The following is a 21,244-nucleotide window of genomic DNA, read 5'->3' on the forward strand; positions in this document are numbered from 1 at the left end:
CAGATAAGTTATGTTTTAATGTGATTGTCTAAGTGATGTTATCCATGGAATTAAGTGTAAACGAATGGGTAATATCTGAATACTGCTATTGTGTCCATCTGAGACTGAAACAAGCTGCTTATGATTGTGTAGTTTATTGTGTTTCCTTTTTCAATGTTTTGTTAATTCATATGGATATTTTTGATGGGGTTTTCATTTTCACTGTGCAATTAAGCAATATTAAATAAGTCAGATTCCCTCGTACTGAAGATTCTGGTGTGATTTGTAACAATTTTCAATAGGTAGAACCCCTTTCTTTAGTGTAGCCCTTTACCTGGGTATAGAGTGGAGGTGGTTGCACCATGTGTAACTTTTTATTTTTATTTATGCACAATGGTTAAAATAATCTAACAAAAATGCTATTATTGCACATGTGATTAATTGTTATTGTTTGCAGAAATGTTTATTGATAAAAAAACCAAGGACACACACAAACACACGGACAGGATACTGAACAACTATTTCTTTATTTCTCTTGATTAAAAACCTTAGTTTGCCCCCGTCTGAAGCCCTCTACGAGCACACCATGAACAACTGCTTTAATTCAGAAAAACAGAAACAAAATAATAAACTTGCCAATCAAATTCCTCCAGAGGACTGACCACAATAATCACATCAAGCTTCTGCACGGCTGTCCAGTTTAAACTCTCGACTTCATGGCGATATCAGGCCTGAGGATTCGTTTCACATCTCAGCACCAATATCTGTGGTTCGCTCAGAGGTTTCCCATCATGCCCTGGTCTGAGCGATCGGTCAGACTGCGTATCACTAGCTGCCTGCGGGACATCTCTGCAGTTCGTAGTGCTTTTTAAAGGGAGCGGTTTATAGCTAACACAAGTAGAGACGGCAAACTCTGGGGACAGACATGAGAGAAATAATGCAGAACCAGCTGAGAGAGAGCACTTCTCCTCCAAATGTTATCCGTAATTCGGTCTTTGGATCTCTGAAACACAAATTAAAAATATGAAGCACACCAAAAACAACAATGACCTCCCATCTAACAGTGCAGGAACTAGTGCTTCAGTGACATTCAGAGGAGATCGCCGGGTAAACAAACTTCACTCCATTAACAGAGCAATAAACAGCTGGTACCTGAAATAACACATTAACATACAAGTGTATCAAACAGGAAACAGAACTATTCACAATAGAGGGACTTATTATGGACACTTATTTCAGGTGAAACTCGCCGCCTGTTCAGACTGAGCATGGAAACATGTCGTAAAGGTTTTTACACGATGCGTCAGTCGTTTTATCCGGTTTATAAGTTGCTGGAATACTGCAAAATGGGAACGTCCCCGATTGACGAACATGTTTTAAACTAAACTAAAATAATCCCTCCACAATTCATCCAAACAATCACGTTTACGTTCCGAGACGAGATTCATCTGGTATAAGAGCATTATGAAACGACATCGAATTTAGCCTTCGCATCATGTGTGCCGTGTGCGACTCTATGGCGGTGTTGTCTTTAAAGACCACATGAACGCGATTTCAAAACATCCAATCGGATTCTTAAAGGGTTACAGGATCTTTCCAGAAGATCTCGGCATTAAACGGTGATGGGGCTCGTCGTTAAAGAGGTTTGAGTTGAGTTTATATCAAAAAGCCCTCTTGGAAATGTACATAATTGACATCAAAAGGCAAGAATAACTGGCACTCAAATATTAAAAATACATTTTGAAGACAGGAACAGCAGTCTGATCCAGCAGGGAGAACGTGACCGCCTGCATAGAGAGGACTTCAGGACAAAATCGTTTAAAAGAAAGAGTTGAATTCATCGATACATTCAATCATAAACCAGTTTTTGTGAGTTGACCTACAGCTAGACAATGGTGTCTGACGGTAACGGTAGAAAGCACCAAAGAAACAAACGGCTTGACCAGATTATCCAGCTGCGATAAACTAGTGAACTAAAAACGTGATTACAAAACCTAGAACTACAAACCATGTCAATCTATGAACTGAAGCAAAGCACCTGCGTTTACCAGACGGATGAGCGAGTCGAACTGAAAGTGTGTTTTGTTTAGGTGGAGGAGCTCGGACACGAACTCCACAGTCTCGACACTGGGTGTCAGTGCTTCGAGAGACAGAGAACAGATCCAAAATAAAAATAAAAAAGGAAACCATAACATAATAAAGCTATTTGACTGAGGAGCGCTCACAGTATCAGCGGGGTTCTGTACACCTAACAGAATAATATCAAATACCATCCTCTGTTTATTACCAAAGGAACTAAAGGTTGATGCAAAAATACCAGATAATAATAATCATCATCATCATCATTCAATGGAAGTTACGGCATTTTGTACACAAACTCTCCCCTCCGAACATGTGGAACGCAGATCAGAAGATCATCAAATGTTTTTTTTTTCTTTTTCTAAAAAAGGAAGAAAGGAGAAGAACTCAAAGCTGCGTGTCCAGCTGAAGGCAGGCGTCCCTGCGCTGGTGTTAGACAGAGGCGTTCCCGTTAGTCAGGAGTCAAAGCGGTAATCTAGACGTGATGATCGGAGATTCTTGGCTGTTCGGATGATCTGGTCATGTCATGTTGGACTACGCCGACACTTTGTTCTCCTTCTGAAACAAACGTGGACAAAACAGGACAAAGACAAACATTAGAAAAGCACTTTATTTTACAGTCCTTAAAGTCTACTTATCATAGCAATAACAATGAGTTATTCTAAACCTGACCGTAACCCGTGATTTATATTATCAGTACTTTCACAATATATAGTTTGGGGCCCTATGAAATGAGTTTGACTTTTTCCCAAATTCAGTCTTATTTATATTGTGTGATATTATACAGTAAATTCCATTTTTACGACTGGATTCCAGGATTCTGTCAATGAAATCTGTAGGGCCATAATAGATGAACTAGTATTAGTTATATTTCTGAGACATGTTTAATCAATTTGCTCTTATTTCATTGGTGTAGAAAAAGAGCAAACTGTTTAATTTTGTGGGAAAATCTCAATAGTCCAATATCAGGCAAATGAGACAAAATGCCAAACTCTAAATGACTAATACTAGAGATCGACCGATGATCAGTTTTACCGATATTTAAGATTTTTTTCATAATCAGATATTGGTTTTGTAATATCGGATTCAATAAAATAACATGCCTTCCTAATTAATAAACTATTAGTGCACAGCCATTAATGCACAAATTAGATGTTACATAAAAGACACTTTAGTGACTTTCAAATGATGCATCTCTACATCAATAAATTAATGATTTTTTTATTGATTTTTTTATTTTAATAGTTATTATAGATATTAAATAGTCTGAAAGAGTACAACTGTCACCGTTTTGTTTTGTATGCAAGGAAAGAGTGATATTACAGTATTGACAAAAGTGAACCATAAATAAACCATCATTTCTGTTCTGTTGTTATTATAGTGTCAAAAAAAGAAATGATACAATAAATAAATATTGGTTCTGCAATAATCACAACAATTTAGTATTATTTATATGCCATTACAATATTTATTAATACTTTAAATTAGTTTTCATTTTTATATTATTAGATTTCATTTAATTGTACTTTAAATGTTAGTAAATTTGTTATCTGCTTTGGTAAATTGTTAAAAAAAATTCTATATTGCTTCAATTAATTTTATCATCTTAGTTTTAGTACTTAAACTTATTTCAGTTAGTTGCCAAGGCACATTTTTTTCATCTAATATTTAAATTTTATTTTAGCTATATTTTAATTGCCAACAGTGTTTTTAGTATTACTGGGGGTAAAAGAGGAAGTACTAACCCTGTACTCAAAGTCCGCGAACTCCCGTCCTCCTCTGCCGCCTCTGAAGCCGCCCCTGAACCCGCCTCCGCCCCCGCGGGAGGGCATGAACGAGCCCCTGCTAGCCGCGCGCCCGCGCCCCCCGCGGAAGCCCATGCCGCCGCCTCTGCCACGGAAACCCCCGCGCCCGCGGTTGTGACGCAGTGGAATACCGAACGTCTCCGCGTTCATCCTCCTCTCCTCCGCCCAGGTCTGCCTCCGTTCCCTGAAGAGAAGGAATGAAAAACACATCAGAATGCAATTCAACACAGTGGGCCCTATCATACACCCGGTGCAAAGCAGCGCCAGGCGCGACGCAAGTGTTTTTTGCTAGTTTCAGCCCGACGCAGTTATCATTTTCACGTCCTGCGCCACATTGTTTAAATAGCAAATGAATTTGCGCCCATCTGTCTGCCCATGGGTTCTGGCGCATTTTTGGTGCATTGCTATTTTGAGGAACTGAAATAGACTGAACCAACTGAAACCTGGTCTGAAGTCAATGGCGCCGTTTTTTTATTTTATTTTTTATTTAAAGAGCGCGTTAGTAATATGCGCCTATAGGCGGGTCCCAAACGCACATACACTATGTCCTGTAGATGGTCTGCTTGCACGCTTTAACCTCACGCATGCACAGATCCGTTTCCGCAAGCGCATCTGGCTTTTAATGGGAATGGGGGATGAGACTCTGATTGACTCCACATATGGACAGATTTAAAACACTAACCCTCGGTTTCACAAACAAGGCTTAAGATAGCCCGACTAACATGTATGTTTCGGCTATTTTAACTGAAAGCAACTTGCTTCTCAAGATGCACACAAGTAATGTTTTTTTCTAAGGCATATTTATAAAAGCTACTTAGATGTCGTAATTGAACTAAGGCTTAATCCTGGCTTAATCTAAGCCCTGTCTGTGAAATCGGGCCTAAGCATCATACACTAAACGACTGAGGATTATAAGGGACTTTCAAACCAGAGGAAAATTTTTATAGTGCCTATAACTAACACCGCAAGATTTGGGAAGGATTTTAGTTATTTTGTAGGGACAAAATGAACTCCTACGTTGATTGGCTGAACGCATGCCATCCAAAACACTGGCACAAGCCATTTTTAAAAAGTCGTGTAAACACAGAGTTTACATATACTTACTCCATTAACATGTAAAACACGAATATGACATAAACATATAGAAAGCTAATGTTAACGGCATTTACCTGATAAGGCCTTTGTCTGCGGCGTTGTTCTTTTCTCAGCCTCGATGAAATGAAGCACTGCAAGTTGTCATAGATTTCGTCTCTTGGCCCTGCTTTTTGCTCTTTCAATCGCATAACTATATGTCTATATTCCATCTCCGTTATCATGACAAAAACACAGCTCCGCTCACAGTGTCCTCCATCCTCTAGATGTTGAATGCCACGCTTAAATTACATAGTTGTCACTTCAGAGTTCACACTGGCGGTGCGAATGCAACCAGGAAAATGGCCCTATGGGAAATTGGTGGCTAGTTCCTATAACTGAGTTCCTATAACCACCTGATGCGAAAGCCCCTATTACACTACCAGACTTTCAACTGGTTCTGGACACAACAAACTCACACAGAAACACACAAGACATTTCTAGGAGACGCGTGAGAAACGAGACGAACATGGATCTGCAGAACATGACCACCGTAGTTGTTGTATTAACTCTGTGTGCCGAGTCGCAAAAGTAAAAACGACGTGGTCAGTATAGACTCACAGTACAGACAGTATAGATTACAATGGGAGTTAGAGGTGAGTGGCGCAGTCAGTTGTTTTATCTGTGCTGATGACTCAAATATTGAGGCTAATTTGTTAAGCGTTTTCCGTTCATTTACATTTCTATTGTTATTGTTTTTTATTGCAACACTGGTAGATAAAGGACAGCTTCGGTTTCTATAGCGACGCGTCATTCACTATGATACATGTTCTAAAATTGGCTGGAAATATCAAATATGTTTTGATATCATAGTCTGAAGCTAAAAAAAGCCTGTGCCCATCATTACACACATTTTCTGTGAAATCTTTCAACTCCGACTGCCTAAAATCTGAAGACTGGCGCAGACTTTCGGCAACTTTTGTCAACTCATCCACACTGAAAATCTGAGCAAAATTCATGTAGTGTATTCCAGTCTGATACAAAAAATAGCTGCTTTATAAGACGTCAAGGACAAATTAAATAAATGTAATGTACAACAAAATGTGTAGGCTAATCATTTAACATGCCACCTGAAAACACAAATTGACATTTTTGATTTGCCCATTTGTTATACATCATTTGATCAGGGCTTCAACACAATGACCAATTAGTTTAAATGATTTTAACTGTTTGTAAAAGTGGATATTTTTACTCACACTCAGTCATTTCTAGCTGAATAAATAATCTTGCATGACAACATGTGAATTTGGGTAGTCTGAATCATAAGCATGGCTTCATAAAAACATTAAAACATTTATATGTATATAAATAAAAAAGACTCCAAATATATACCTTCCAAAAGCACCTCCTGATTTCTCCTTTCTGGAAAAGACAGAAGAGTGCATGTCTGTTAGAGGATTCATTCACAGTTATTTTTAAACTTTTCAACAACAAATTACTACATTGAATCCATAATGACTAACTCAAAGCATTTACACCCTGTTCGAACCAGGTGAGACATGAAAAAGCATCAACAATTAACATCTTTCACTCAGACTGTTAAAAAGACATTGACACAAAACTGCAAAATAACTAATTCCGAGGAAATAACGGGACTTAAATACTGACTTAAACACTGTAGTGAGGTCATGTGACTAATGTAGCACACTACAGTGTTTCCCCTATAAATTTTTCCAGCAGCGGTGCTGTTACGTGCCGAAGATTTTTTTTTTTAATTACCCCTTAAACCATGATTTCTGGCAAGTTTTGTGGATAGAAATGGACATTTTGAGACATACAAATTTGACATACCATCAACAGAAGGCATGATTATTGCAGCACGTACCTTGAACTGGTCACAAACAGGATTAGGACAGGATTATTGTTATTTGTTTTATAGTTAATAGTTTTATAGTTAATTTTCAGCTGTAAGGTAGAAATTGATAGTGGAAAAATGAAACTCTTTCCACCTTACCTGCACTACTGATCTTTTTTTCTATAACACACTTTAGCACTTATATACATCATCATGTAACCAGTACTTTCATTTATTTGATCCTGTAGACATTTTGAACATTAAAATCCAAATGAAACTTTTCATTAGTTTAAAAGGTGACTAGCTTGCAAAGCCACTAACCTCCAGGGACGTGCAAAGAGTTCATCAGGGGCAGGGGCTCAAATGTAAGAAACAGGCAATATGTATAATTAAAATAAAATAAATAAAAAATAAAATTATATATATATATATATATATATATATATATATATATATATATATATATTACGGCTGGGAATCGATTGAATTTTTTTTTACTAATTAATCGCACAATTTGCTGTGATTAATCGCAATTAATCGCATTTCCCCCAAACTTGTAATCATCCATATTTAAATGTAGAATCACTAATTAAATTAAACAACACACAAAAAAGGGGAAAAAAAGAAAAATGTCCACACAAATTGGACAGAAAATAACCCTATATTAAAATATAAAACACCAATATATTATTCTTCATTCAGTTCTATGCAACTGACTAATTATCAAAATAAAGTAGCTATTATTACCAGAGCATGTGATCAGAGCAGGTAATTTTACCATTGTTGCCCGGCATGGCTATACCAGCTCAGCAAACAGAAGTCTACTACTGAGAAATGTCACGTTATTTGAGCGGACTTTGCTTTTCCAGTGCGTGATCGGTAGCCAACATGATTGGAGCGTTTGGGCCGTTAAGGAGCAGAACGCGCAGCGCAAAGACGGAGCGGAACATTGAGCAGAGAGCGCAGTGCGCCGACACACACACACGAACCATGAAGAGAGGCGCGCCTGAGAAAAAGAGCGCGCCGCGTCACGTCGCTTCTATATGAGCGCGCTTGCCGCGCGCCCACATTTGAAATATTTGCATGTGAACGTGAATGTGAAGTGAACATAAGGTTACACCTTATGGCAACGTGACATTAGCCGAATCAAAAATATTTCCATTTGCTCTTTCCTTGTCAACAAGTGGATTCAGAGCCATCGCATTAGCAGCGCCGCCGGTCGCCATGTTTCAGTGTTTTTAGGTGTGTAAGTGAATGTCGTGATATTACTGATCATGTGAAGATTTTGCAGCGGCGCTGCACTACTGTTTGAAACACCCTATGCTGTGTCCGAAATCAAATTATTCCCTAATATAGAGTATGTCAAAAACAGTACGAATACAAAAAATAAACATGAACCCAAAATATTTCTAAATTAATCGATATCAGATCGAGAGCTTGTGAACTGAAATCAAGCTTTGTGAGCTGAGATCTGACCTGGTGTCGTCACAGGAGATGTTGTCGAAAAACGACTTGGATTTGTCATAGTAACAGTTGGGTCCCAGTGGATCCTCCTCGTCAACGTTGCCTTCACTGTTCTGGGTCTCCACACCCGAATCGGTCTTCTCCTCCCCGTTCAGAGTCTTCTCCGATTTCTCACTCTTCTCATCTGCAGCGCAAAGTGACATTATAACTCACATCTGACAATAAACAGACAGTAAAAAAAATCACCCTTATGAAAAAAACCTCACAAAACCTGTTAACAACATATTTCAGCAATTAAACAAAAAATAATTAATATAACATTTGTTTTAAACCCTCAAAAGCACAATAGCCATGTTTCCATCCACCGATTTTTATGCACATTATTGCATAATTTTTTGGTTACACTTTATTTAAGGTGTCATTGTTACAGTGTAATTATATATTTAAATACTGAATAATATTAAGCAACTACATGTACTTACTATAGGGTTATGGTAGGATTAGGGTTTGGTTGAGGATTAGTTGCATGTAATTATGCATAATTTACTGTTATTACTATACATGTAACATATGTAACAAGGACACTGTAAAATAAAGTGTTACCAAATTTTTTTTATCATTTATAAACTATCTCTGGTTTACAAGGAAGTGATGATTTTGTTCTCTTTGGCTGCATTTACACTGCAGGACTTGATGCCCAATTCCGATTTGCTGACTATATCCGATTTTTTTGACGACCCGCTTACATCATCTTTTAAAAGTGACCCGTATCCGATATTTGCATTTACACTATACACTGCCAAAACAACCAAATGTAGACGTTCTGGCCCGGAAAATGAAGTAAAACAGCTCGATATGCAATGGATGCAGAAGCAGACAAAATTATTATAGTGATGCGCGGATCGCGGTTATATCCGCGGGGGCTCTGTGGATCGGGCGGGTCAAGTAGGCTAATAAAAATAACATTCTGATTAATTTTGGGTGGGTCGCGGGTGGATAGATAAATCATTATTAACGAAAATATTAACTACATTCTCTAAAATATGAGCATGTTCCATTCCAGTTTAAGTTTCAAGGGAGTAAGCTGTTTAAGAAAATGAAATTCTGTCAAATAAATTTTGTTTTAAAGAAATGTTCATTTAAAAGCAGCGCTCATTCATCATTGTATTAGATGCGCACATCAACCGTCGCCTCGAGTCCGCTGTTGAAGGTGATGATCATCCATTTATCCTCACGCGTAACCACACATAAGAATAATAACTTTGACCATCGGGTGCGGATACTTAAATCAGAGAAAATTATTGGTGCGGGTGAGTGGCGGGTGGATGATTTGTAGGGTTGGGTATCGGTTGGGTTTTATCCGATACCAGTACCTACTCGGTATTTTTCAAACGGTTCCGGTGCTTAAACGGTTCTTAAACCGGTACTTAAGAAAACGAAACTGCACACACTTTATCAAAAAAATAATATCTGTGTGTGTTTTCTGAAAAAGATTTTCTGATTTCTGATTAAATTAAAAATTGTGCTGATGTAGCCGAAAACACTTAAGTTAAGATAAAAATTTTGTCTTCTAATATTATTTATATATATTATATATCAATTATATTACATATTATATATTATAGACTTTTACAAAACAGAGAAATATCTGACACTGAGCAGAAATATTTAACACACAAAGTATAGCCTCATATAAATATACTTGATATACTTCATACTTGATATGCAAGATTTGCAGTTGGCATTAAAATACTAGACTTACCCGAAGAGGAAAACTGCAGCTGAACTTGAACTTTAGTCAAGAGTGTCAGAGGTTTTGGGTTCTAATCCGCATTCGTAGTTTTTTTTAAACCGATAATGCTCATCAGTGGTTGTATATCAAGCAGGGACACTTTGTGTGCATTATATGTTGTGATTTCACCAGAACGAATAGATATGAGGCGCCGTCTAGGGCTTAAATCGAACTTCATTCCCGCACACATAAAACGCTTGCATACACATATACTAAGTAGTCACACATACATGTATACTGCTGAATGCTCCAACTATATGAAATGCACAACGTCACATCTAAAGTCGCTCACGCACACACACACACACAAACCGCGCACATACTCATCTGAGACGCGAGCACATCACACACACACACATAAACTCGCGCACATACTCATCTGAGACGCGAGCACACACACACACACAAACTCGCGCACATACTCATCTGAGACGTGAGCATGCACACACAAACTCTCCAAGCACATACTCTTATATAGACGGCGCCTCATAAATAGATCGATCTCTGCAACGTATTGAAGCGCGCGTCCGAGTGCGGTGTGCGCGAGCCACAAGAGAAAAGAATTTTCAGCGCTAGATCGTCTCTTATTTAACAAACGAACTAAATGAATGCTTTGCTGGTTAACTGGAGATGTTTTGTTATTGGATCATTCGTGCCGCGAGATGTTTTATAGGGGGCGGTGTAAAAAGTCAGGCACCGAAATCAGGCACCGAAAGTTTCGTTCTTATTCGGTCTGGTTATTACCGTTTACGTCGGAACCGGTTCCCTATTGGAACCGGGTTTCGGTACCCAACCCTAATGATTTGTTTTTGGCTGTGGATTCGGGTGATGTTGGAGCTCTAATCTCTAATTATGCAGTGTTTTGCTTTCCGCACTATTTTCAAAGGTCAGCAAAACATTGCTCTCGTAAGGTGTAGAAAAAATGACTCCACTGTGTTGAGCCTTCGACCTCCATCGCGCCTATAATAAGTCATGTGTTCTCAGTTGGTGGTGTCCACCTGAGTTGACGTCACTTTTTTAATGACGTACGACTCGCATTTACTGGGGAATATCCGATTTGTCTGCTTACATGGCACACGCAAGTGCACGCATCCGATTCATATCCGATTTATCACCACATATGAGTGAGGCCTGAATCCGATCTGAGAAAATCGGAATCCATGCTTTTTTTCCTGCTTACACGTTCACCGGTCATATCCGATCTGTGCCACATGAGAGGAAAAAATCGGAATTGGGTCACTTGAGCCATGCAGTGTAAATGGGGCCTTTGACTCACTGGATGGGAACATTGCAAATGTTTTATGCGATATTCCAATTTTGCAAATAAATGTGCAACTTTGGATGGGAACATGGCTTATGATGCATGTTTGTGTTTTCTTAACTGTACCTTTAATCTTGAGTTTGCTTTGGAACTCGCGGTCGATCTCTTCCTTATTGAATTGGGCGTTGGCACTCTCAAAGTCAAAGTCCTTCTCAAATTTCATTGGTCCGTCTCTACGCCCGTTAAATCTGCCCCGCCCACGCTGGCCGCCGCCCCCTCCGCCACCACTGCCCCGCCCCCTTCTCATTGGAGGAGCACCACCTGGAGGGAGAAACAACCATTACACAAATGATGCTTACGGCCCTGATCGTGATGATGTACAGTAGTGGCCAAAAGTGATGCAGGGGCATTAAAAACGTTCAATGGTGGTCAAACAAGTTATTTTAAACCATCAAAATATGCATAAATATTCACAAAAAAGGCAAACTACAACTATGTAGTATATCTAAAAATGATGCAGTACAGTATAATAATAATAAACATTATTTTCTATAGCGCCTTTAAAAGTTACATCTCAAAGCGCTTCACAAAAACAAGAAAAATTAAAAGAGAAATACAACAATATATAAGAAAAGCATTCATAAAAGAGAAGTACATTCAAATATACAATACAAATATAAAATGCTGTCAAAAGAGTTCCATGAATAAATGATATTGTAGTGGCCAAAAGTGATGCAGGATAAACATATATCCACTCAAAATATGAGGGAAAAATATTGTTTGGCAAAAAAGGCAAGCTACAGCTACAGGCTTTATCTTACTATGCAAAAAATAAAATGCATAGAAAAACAAAAGGCTCACAGGAAAATGCATACATTGACTACAAGCTAATCAGTAACTTGCATTTGTTCATAATTTCTTTGTATGATAGCCTGGCCAAAAATGCATTGCGTTATCATCACAAATAAAACTATTGACTCCAAGCACAACTACACAAATATGCTTAGATAATCTTTAAAAAAAAAATTTTTTAAATAATGCTTGAATAAAGGGTGAAGGTGTCAATTGTCATCACTTTTGGCCAGTACTGTATATGCAAATGAAGAAGAGACGTTTTAAAGCGACTCACCGCCAGACTGACGTTTGATTGGGTCTTTGTTATCAGGCCTGTTTGAATCCGATTCTGGCCGAGGAATCTTCTGGACATCAGACGCTGTAGATGAACAAACGATATCACAATTACAATTCAACAATATCTGTACATACATTTCCAGCTCTGAACTTCCCTGATTCTCACCTTTTTGCTCCTGGTTTTCCGCAGATTTCTGTGTGTTGAGGGCCGGTCGGGCGGCTCCAGCGCTCCTCTGACTCCCTGAACCGGTGGACACCGCAGGGGGAGGGACCGGGGCCGTCTGCACCGAATGCTCCTTGGTCGGGGTCTTCCTCGAGTGCTCTAAAGATGGGCTGGAACGACCTGAAAAACACGACTCACAAAATGAAAAACGGACAACAACAAAAAAAACCTCAGTGATGTGGACAAGAGTTAGGGTGCGTTTGTTTTTGAACCTGGTGCGTTTTCTCCCTTGGTTCGGTTCGTTAAGGCATATGTGAACGAGACAACCGCTCCGAGATTGCCAAACTTAAGTTCACTTGAGGTGTGAAAGCAATCCGACCCAACGGACCAAATGGTATTATTATTCATAACGGAAAAAATGTTATATAAAAACCAGTAGTGCCTGATTCTGTGAGTGAGCACATTAGTTATCACAGTTAAAAAAAAGCTCATGGACCGAACCTGTCAATCATCTTGATGGATGACGCAGAGGAAATTCTGACCAATAAGAGGACAGTTGTACTCGCATGAGACTTGCATTAACACACTTTGGCAACACAGGTTGCCTTGTGAAAGCGAACCGAACCAAGAAAATGCAACATTGTAACAAATTAAGTCCCCGTTTCGGAACAATACAAACTATCTATAAGTGTGAAAAAGCCCTTAGATGATGGAAACACCAGTTCTCTGTATCATTTCATGCGGTAAATCTTAATTAACTCTAAAACGCATACCTCAGGTCTTTAGCGACCCAGGACGTCATTTACAATCCTCTCCCTCATTCATTCTTTATTAGAAGTTAGATCTCAACCTTCTTAGTATTCCTCAATCACTGTATTCATTATAAACAATATTACAAGATTGTTTTTATTATAAAAGTGTATAGGGTCGCTAGTGACCCGAATATGTAATAGTGCAAGTATATTTTTTTCCGGTAACACTTTATTTTACAGTGTCCTTGTGTAACCTTTTTTTCTGTGCAACAATAGTTGAATCTCTGATACACAATGATGTGATGTTTCACTCATAATTACCGCAGGCATAAAACAAAAGAATACAGAAGCATCATCAGCAAAACCTTGAAATGGCTCTGCGATTTATTGTAGAGCAAGTACTGTACGCAATCAGATATTAGTGTCACTGTCTTGATGGTGGATCTGGTGGAGAAGCTGGCAGAGATCAAAATATACATTTTGAAGACTGGAAACGATCAAGAATATGGTTGAGATGGTGAATTTGAGCCAGATGCTGAATGTACTGTCGATGACGGTGATGATGGTAAAAAGCATCAACTCAAATTGAACCCTTGCAAGATCCAAAAGGTAACAAAATCTGCTTTATTTTATTCTTTTGTAATTGTTTTTAAAATATCAAGAGTTTTATTTATACTAACGTGGCAGTTAAAGAGCTATATGTGTTAGATATAGACCTGGGTCGCTGAAGACCCGAATATATAATAATGATGATTGGCAAAACATTCATGCATTTAAGGATTAAGACAACATGAAATATGCATCATTTGCAATGCATTTAACATCACAGAAACACAACTTTCATCCATTCTGACTGGATTGTGAAAAGTGGCTATGATTTCTATAGTCAATACTGTATTTGTCTGGCATTGCTTACATCAACAGAACAGAAGTTCTTGCAATTTAATGAAAAATGAATATTTCTTTAGAATAATGTGCTCTGATAAATTGTGCACAATAAGACCAGCATTTATTAAGTATTTTGATTTCATGTTGTCTTTAAAGTCACTAATTGACAGAGTGACACTCCACTCGAGTCATAAAACTATCACACGGCAAAGACACATGCTGTAATCCTGCATCATCACGGGCCAAAAGACGAACACACTAAAGCCATTCTGCACACGTTAGCGTCGGCCATCCGGTTACCTTCGGGTTTGTGAGCACTCAGCGAGCGAGAGGTCTGGGACTGAGGGGCAGTAGTGCTCGCCTCGCTACCGAACGCAGGACCTGAGCTCGTTCCTGTGAGGGGAGGAAGTGCACAACTTTAAGTGTGGGCTTTAACACGTCACACACTAGTGTGAAGGTTATGCAGCAGTCAAACACAACCTTTCCATAAGATCCGTTCCTCACTCACTCACTCAAAATATATTCTGTGCATCCTCTCTAGGCAAGTGTGTCATGAAACAACGACTGTATTTTCTGAATATTCCCATCCATTTAAAATTATTCAAACACAGGACTGCAAATAATTGAAAAAGAGCAATAGCTTGTCTGCTAATATAAGAGATGGCAACAGTGTAGTAAAGTTTTCAAAAAGGCCCGAATTACTTTTTTTCTCTGGTTTTTGGCATATATTATGTGCTAACACTTTATCTTTTATTCTATTATCTTTATAAAAATAATTTAAAAAGTACACGTACTGCGTTAGATTAAACTGGGAAGGGTCAGAGCACTTGCATATTGTTGTCCTATTGTTAGTTTAACTGCTTCTCATTTGGATAAAAGCGTCTGCTAAATGAATAAATGTCAAATGTAATGCACATTTCAGATTAGACTCCTGCTATTTGAACTACAAGTATGCACTGTATAAATTGTGCATATTTATTCACATATGGTCAGTTATCTTGCACTGCTTTTACACCATGTTAGCACCAAAGGCAAAAACAGGACAGTTCAAAACATAAGGACAAACAGTAGACAAACTCTCAAGGCAAGGCACCAGTTTAATAGTGTAACATTTTTCTTAAAAGTTATGTTTACACATGCAAATGAGGCCTTATCTACTTATATATGCACTCATTTTTATAAATCTCCAGAACAGAAAAGCCAAAAATTAAGATAAAGCCAGGTTCACATTTCTTTATTTTTTGATGACATATTGATTTAGTGAAAAAATCCACTATGTTTTAGGAATAAAATGTTACATAAATCAGGAGAATGATTAAACGCCTTCTGTAAAACTTCTGTAAAAACCTTCACAATAAAGGTAAGAATGAAATCAAGTGCTTGAAGTGGAGATTTCAGACTAATTTTGAGAAAACAGCCTTTAAAAATATGAACTAATTGAAATCTGCCAATTAGGGCTGTTTGATTATGGCAAAAATCTAAATCGCGGCTATTTTGGTCAATACTGAAATCATGATTATTTAACATGATTATAAGTGGGTGATGTGCTCAGAGTCTTCATGATGAATCATTTTAAATGTCAGTGAAATTTCACAATTATCGATACTTCAGCAAAAACTAATACTAGCTTAATTCATGTAAGTAAAAAGTCCTCAAAACAGTTACAAAAGACAAGTAAACTGTCAGCAATACAATAATAACAAAGAAACTAATTACAAACAAAACACACAAAAAAATACAACAGAACAAAAGTTGTAATTAAATAAGCAGTGTTTAGGTTTTCCAGATGTACTTACAGTGATATTCAGATAGTAATAGCCAACAACAGAAACTGAATAAAGCATTCAAATGTAAAATAACACTGCAGTATACATTAAATATAGACCCAACCTTATTAAAACTACAAAAGTTATTCATTCAAGAGCAGGGAGTGATTTTATCTTTGGCTGCGTTTACACTTGGCATTAACATGCGATCACCGTGATCCGATCAAGCAGACCGGATCATTAGCCAATCAGGACATGGTGTGTTTACACCTGTCCTCAACAAGTGGCTTCTTTATCTGGATAACAGACCGGATCTCGCATTCCCGCGAAAAAAAAAAAAAGAAAAAAAAAGGATGGGTCCGGTGCAAAGTCGACCTGAAGTGGTGGGTTTTCTTTTGAAAACAGTTTTCAGTCAGGGGACATTTTACAAATCTTGCAAAATGAGGAGGATGAAGAGGCTGCAAGTGCTAATAATGTGGATCAATGCCGTAATGGAAACGGTACAGAGAAATGTATCCGAGAACGTTGCCAGCTGTGGTGGGAAAAATGCGCGTTCTTAACAGAAAATGAATGGTTCTGCAACTTTAGGGGTGCGAAAGCAAACACTCGACTGTATCGCAAAACCACACAGCTCTCAGTTCCGGAGAGAGGAGGGGGAATAATGACAGTGAGGGGGGGTTTGTGTGACGTCCACCTGTGAATGCAGACATGATGGCTGGATTGAGTTTACATTACACTGAGATCTGATCACAATGCATCCTCGACTACCTCCGAACCTGGACACGCTGATCGGACAACATTCCCATCAGAAGCGCGTTCACACTTGTGTTTTCAGTGTGTATGTGGACAACATCCGGATACAGGTCGCATGTTAATGCCAAGTGTAAACACAGCCTTTGTCTTTTGTTTGATTAACATTAATAACAGCAGCAGATTTATTAGTCACTTTAAGAGCTGCATGGATGCAATACACTGATACACGCGATACTGTTTACGTTCACTTAAAACACAACTGACTGTGTTTATGAGGATACTTACCAAAACAGCATTTCCACATTTGTGTGTTTAGGCTATTTGTCCGTTTAGGCGCGTACCTGAACCGTAAGTCTTTCGTGACTTAATGACTTTAATATCACTGTTTAATATCACGCACATCCCGCAGTTTAGCAACAGTAGACTGCATTTTACATTTGGATGTTAAGTTTGGGCTTTTAGGGAGGAACGAAAGGAGGGTGCGCTGGACGGCACAATAATCCTTTTACCTCGATTATCTTGCTTTCATAATCATTGGAAGCCAAAATCGGAATAGAAAAATCAATTACGATTAATCGCACAGCCCTACTGTAAATAGATCAATTGGAAAACAATAAACAACTTTAATGTTTATTTTGGTCCATTACTCTTAAAGAGGACATGTTATTATTCAAAACTGAGAAAAAAAAAAGAAAGAAAAAAGATCCGCACACGAATATCGGCCAAAAAGCTCACGAGATTTATTTTCCAGCTTTTTGGCTGATATTCATCTATGGATCTTTTTTCTTTTCTTTCTTATCTTTGATTTACTTTTGGATCTACGCACCGCAGGAAGACATCACTTATCAGTTTGGGACTAATGTTCGGCGCTACGCCTGTCCATCCCCTTGTTTTATATTATTCAAAACTGACCAGCGCATGGAAAACGAAACAATAGTTTTGCCGGTAGTGTCTTGCCTTAAAGCACCTGATGTTGTTTCAATTTGATATTTGTCAAAAATTCTAAAAATGAGCTTTATTTGCACATTAAACCCCTGTAAACAACAAGAGCGAGTGTGAACTCACCACCAGTGACCGCTGCTCCAAACGGCTGGGACACCAGAGGACTGGAGCTGAACTGGTTGTACGGGGCCCGACTGAAGGGGGCGTATGACTGGAAGGAAGGAGCCGAGGGGCCGGCGGTGGATGCCAGAGACGACTGCACATAAACACAAGAACAGCTCAGCATTCACACAGCTTTATGTTCTGCAGAAACACCTGAATGTGTGCAGCTCACCTGCACGATGGCAGGATCCTGAGGAAGGTTACAGGTGGGTTTAGGCGGCTCACACACTGTCAGGTCTTTGATGTCACTTCCTCTGAATATGATGTACTCAAAGACATCATCTCGAGGGGGGATAGGCCTGTCCGTGGGACGATCCTCAGTGCCGAAGGACTTCACTAGAAGAGAAAGGAAAATCTTCAAATTCACCAAAAAAAAAGCAATACGTGACCCTGGACCACTAAACCAGTCACATGGGTACATTTTTTTAAATTGAGATGTTTACATCAGATGAAAGCTGAATAAATAAGCTTTCCATTGATGTATGGTTTGTTAGGATATGACAATATTTGGCCGAGATATAATTATTGAACATCTGGAATCTGAGGGTGCAAAAAAATCGAAACATTGAGAAAATCTCCTTTAAAGTTGTTCATTTATGTTGGCGATTGTGCTGCATTCACTCACAAAAATAAATGTTTTATATATTTTACGATAGGAAATTTACAAAATATCCCCATGGAACATGATCTTTACTTAATATCCTAATGATTTTTGACATAAAAGAAAAATCGATAATTTTGACCCGTACAATGTATTGTTGGCTATTGCCACAGATATACCAGTGCGACTCGAGACTGGTGACGTGATCCAGGGTCACATATATCATATATTTTTTTCATCCACTCCCTGTCTTCCTCCAGGTCCTGTAGCCAGGTGCTGTCGTGTGTGTGTGTGTGTGTGTGTGTATATGTTTACTTTGTATTTGTAATGTGTATAACTGATTTAGGCCTGATCGAACTCAGAAAAGTGCTGTTTTCAGTGTTATTATATTCAACCTCTCTCATATCCTCCTGGGAGCCAGGGACAGACTTTGGTCCACACAGTAGAGGAACATTATATTGTAGTGAATTTCTCTAACACACATGTAACAGTTTTAAGACTAAGTGTCCTGTAAAGAGCACGTTCAGGGCTTTTCAGATACCAGATGTTTGGAGGTTTCACCATAACAACTTCTGCTTGGTCTTTAAACACGACTGACATTAAATTAGTGATCAAATTTAGCACTCATATGGAAATATGATCATATTTTGAAATGATCATCATTTAAAATGGACTAATTTTCAAATTGTTTGTCATAAATAAACATCTAAGGGAAATGTTATGTTTTTTTGGTGTGTTTTTTAAAATCAAAATATGACTTTACAAAACAGGACACCAGGACTGAAATCATATTTATAACACAACAACTATTACGAAAATGTCACCAATTATTACTCTTCTTTTTTCATTACATGTTGCCACAAAAACACATTATTATGCAAATTAGATACAGTGTCTAGTAACATTGTATTGAACAGGACTATCCATTTATGGCCATTTTATAGTATTATAGTTATATAGTATAATGACATGCAAATTCATTCCGTTACATCTTTCATCTTTCATAGTTGATAATCGTCTTTATAGAAAGTCTGGTTTAAAAAAAAATCCTGAAACCTAAACATTGATTGGTGAATGAAAAGAAATCCCATTGTTTTTGCCTGTGTCATTTCATGCCTTCCTGCCATCCACTACACAGGACATAAGCATAACAACAACAACAAAAATCCCGATTTGATTCTTATACTCTAAACAATGTATTGACATGAAAAAAAAATACTAAATCGAAAAAACTTTTGTGCTGTCTCAGGAGGATCTCTGATTTATGTAAATATGAGTGTCAGTGTATTGTGTTTACATTTAGCCAGAGCTACAACTGAATTCTCTGTGTTGATGTGAAATTCCCTTATATATGTCCTCGGTAGGTATATTAAATGTACATATATATAATATTGAGTGTGTGTATATATTGTATGTACCTTTAGCCAGAGCTACAGTGCTGTTCTCAGTGTCGATCGTGTATAAAACTCCTTCATATCGGATCTCGGCCTTTGAGATCAGACTGATCTTGCTGCCGATATAAGGCGTCCCTCCGCTCATCTTTCTGCTCTCTAAGTCACTCCCGTGAAGCTGCTCGAGTCCTCTGGTCGTCTTTGCGCTCGGTTTTAGCGGACTTAAGAGTGTTTCTCGGTGATTTGACGTCGTTTTCTTTCAGCCTGTGTTTAACACGACATGGCCGAGTTCATTTTCCTCCGCACTGAACTGATTCGAGTTGCATGCTGGGAAACGAGCCTACTCCCCCCTCCCTCGCGCCCTCACGCTGGCATCGCGAGAGTTCGCGGGATTTTAGGAAAATTCCCGTTACATTGGGAATTATGTAAGAGAAAAATGCAATTTAACGCGTATTATTTAATGTAAGACCTAAAAAGTAAATAAAGGGACATTTTGAATTGGGTTAGGGTTAGCTTAACCCAAAGAATAAAATAGGGGTAGCCTAACCCTAACTTTTTTGACCTGAATGGCTAAATGAGATCAGTATATTCTCAAGCACAATTGAGAATTGTTAATTATTACAATTGTTCATTGTTAATTATTATATTATATTATGTCATTTTATATTATATTATATCATGACATTTTATATTATATTATATCATGACATTTTATATTATATTATATTATAGCATGTCATGTTATATTATATTATGTCATGTTATTGTGTTATGTTATATTATGTTATATTACAAAATAATAAGTAAATGAAATTTAATGAAATGAAATCCCACCACATCAACAGTTACTGCAAGGAATCAAAATAGGTCTATTTATTCACCAGTTATTATCATACCCTTGTTAACAGTGGCTGTGAAACTGTAATATGTTATGAGTGTTCAGGATGAGCTCTATGATCTCAGGAATACACACAGAGCCAATGAGGAGAGCTGATCTTCAACAGCATTTGTTGTTTCTCAATGACTGGCATGTCAGATTACAGCAGGGAAAAAACGATGGACTAAATACACTGAAAGTGTAAAAGCTTTATGATGTCATTCCAAGTTTGTAATCATGCTTTGAAATCAGAAAAATGTCATAAACCTTTCCACCACAATCTATTTTCTAATGCTTAAATGCCAATTTCCTTTGAATATTCTGTATCTTTTGCCCTACTCTATTTAAAAGTGTACGCCAACCTTTAACTTTCACTTGCTGCATAGACCTTTTATTAATAAGAAAGACAGAATGCATATTAATGGTTATTTGAATATTTAATGAAATCAATAAAATGGTATATGTAATTGTATGATACAATACTAAAATCTATCTATCTATCTATCTATCTA

The 21,244-nt window shown here is 37.9% G+C and overlaps 1 protein-coding gene across 4 annotated transcripts; it reads right to left on the reverse strand.

Annotated features, from left to right (window-relative positions):
- Positions 1 to 487: 487 nt before the first annotated feature.
- On the reverse strand, positions 488 to 20,174 carry lsm14ab (LSM14A mRNA processing body assembly factor b). Of its 4 annotated transcripts, none has more exons than XM_082182371.1 (11): positions 19,883 to 20,174; positions 18,036 to 18,199; positions 17,825 to 17,957; positions 14,541 to 14,633; positions 12,604 to 12,780; positions 12,436 to 12,519; positions 11,433 to 11,627; positions 8,266 to 8,437; positions 6,327 to 6,356; positions 3,804 to 4,047; positions 488 to 2,613 (listed from the first exon to the last, which is right to left on the reverse strand). In XM_082182371.1, the coding sequence occupies exons 1-11, from the start codon at positions 20,001 to 20,003 to the stop codon at positions 2,593 to 2,595; spliced, it is 1,434 nt and encodes a 477-aa protein (XP_082038497.1). In that variant the 5' UTR covers positions 20,004 to 20,174; the 3' UTR covers positions 488 to 2,592. The 4 variants fall into 4 exon arrangements, 3 of the variants coding, with proteins under 3 accessions (XP_082038497.1, XP_082038496.1, XP_082038498.1); XM_082182370.1 differs by having other exon boundaries at positions 488 to 2,616; XM_082182372.1 differs by lacking the exon at positions 14,541 to 14,633 and having other exon boundaries at positions 488 to 2,616.
- Between the last annotated feature and the right edge of the window lie 1,070 nt (positions 20,175 to 21,244).

Source organism: Leuciscus leuciscus (genome assembly GCF_965113295.1).
Source record: "Leuciscus leuciscus genome assembly, chromosome: 10".
NCBI lineage: Eukaryota > Metazoa > Chordata > Actinopteri > Cypriniformes > Leuciscidae > Leuciscus > Leuciscus leuciscus.

What these genes read in the sequence shown, in the direction of transcription:
- lsm14ab (XM_082182370.1), bottom strand. Translation starts at nt 20,003, where the DNA reads ATGAGCGGAGGGACGCCTTATATCGGCAGCAAGATCAGTCTGATCTCA. An exon ending in TCAGGAGGTGCTTTTGGAAG is followed by an intron (nt 4,048 to 6,326) that starts GTATATATTTGG and finishes CCTTCTCTTCAG; the next exon opens with GGAACGGAGGCAGACCTGGG. An exon ending in TCGCGGACTTTGAGTACAGG is followed by an intron (nt 2,617 to 3,803) that starts GTTAGTACTTCC and finishes CGTTTGTTTCAG; the next exon opens with AAGGAGAACAAAGTGTCGGC.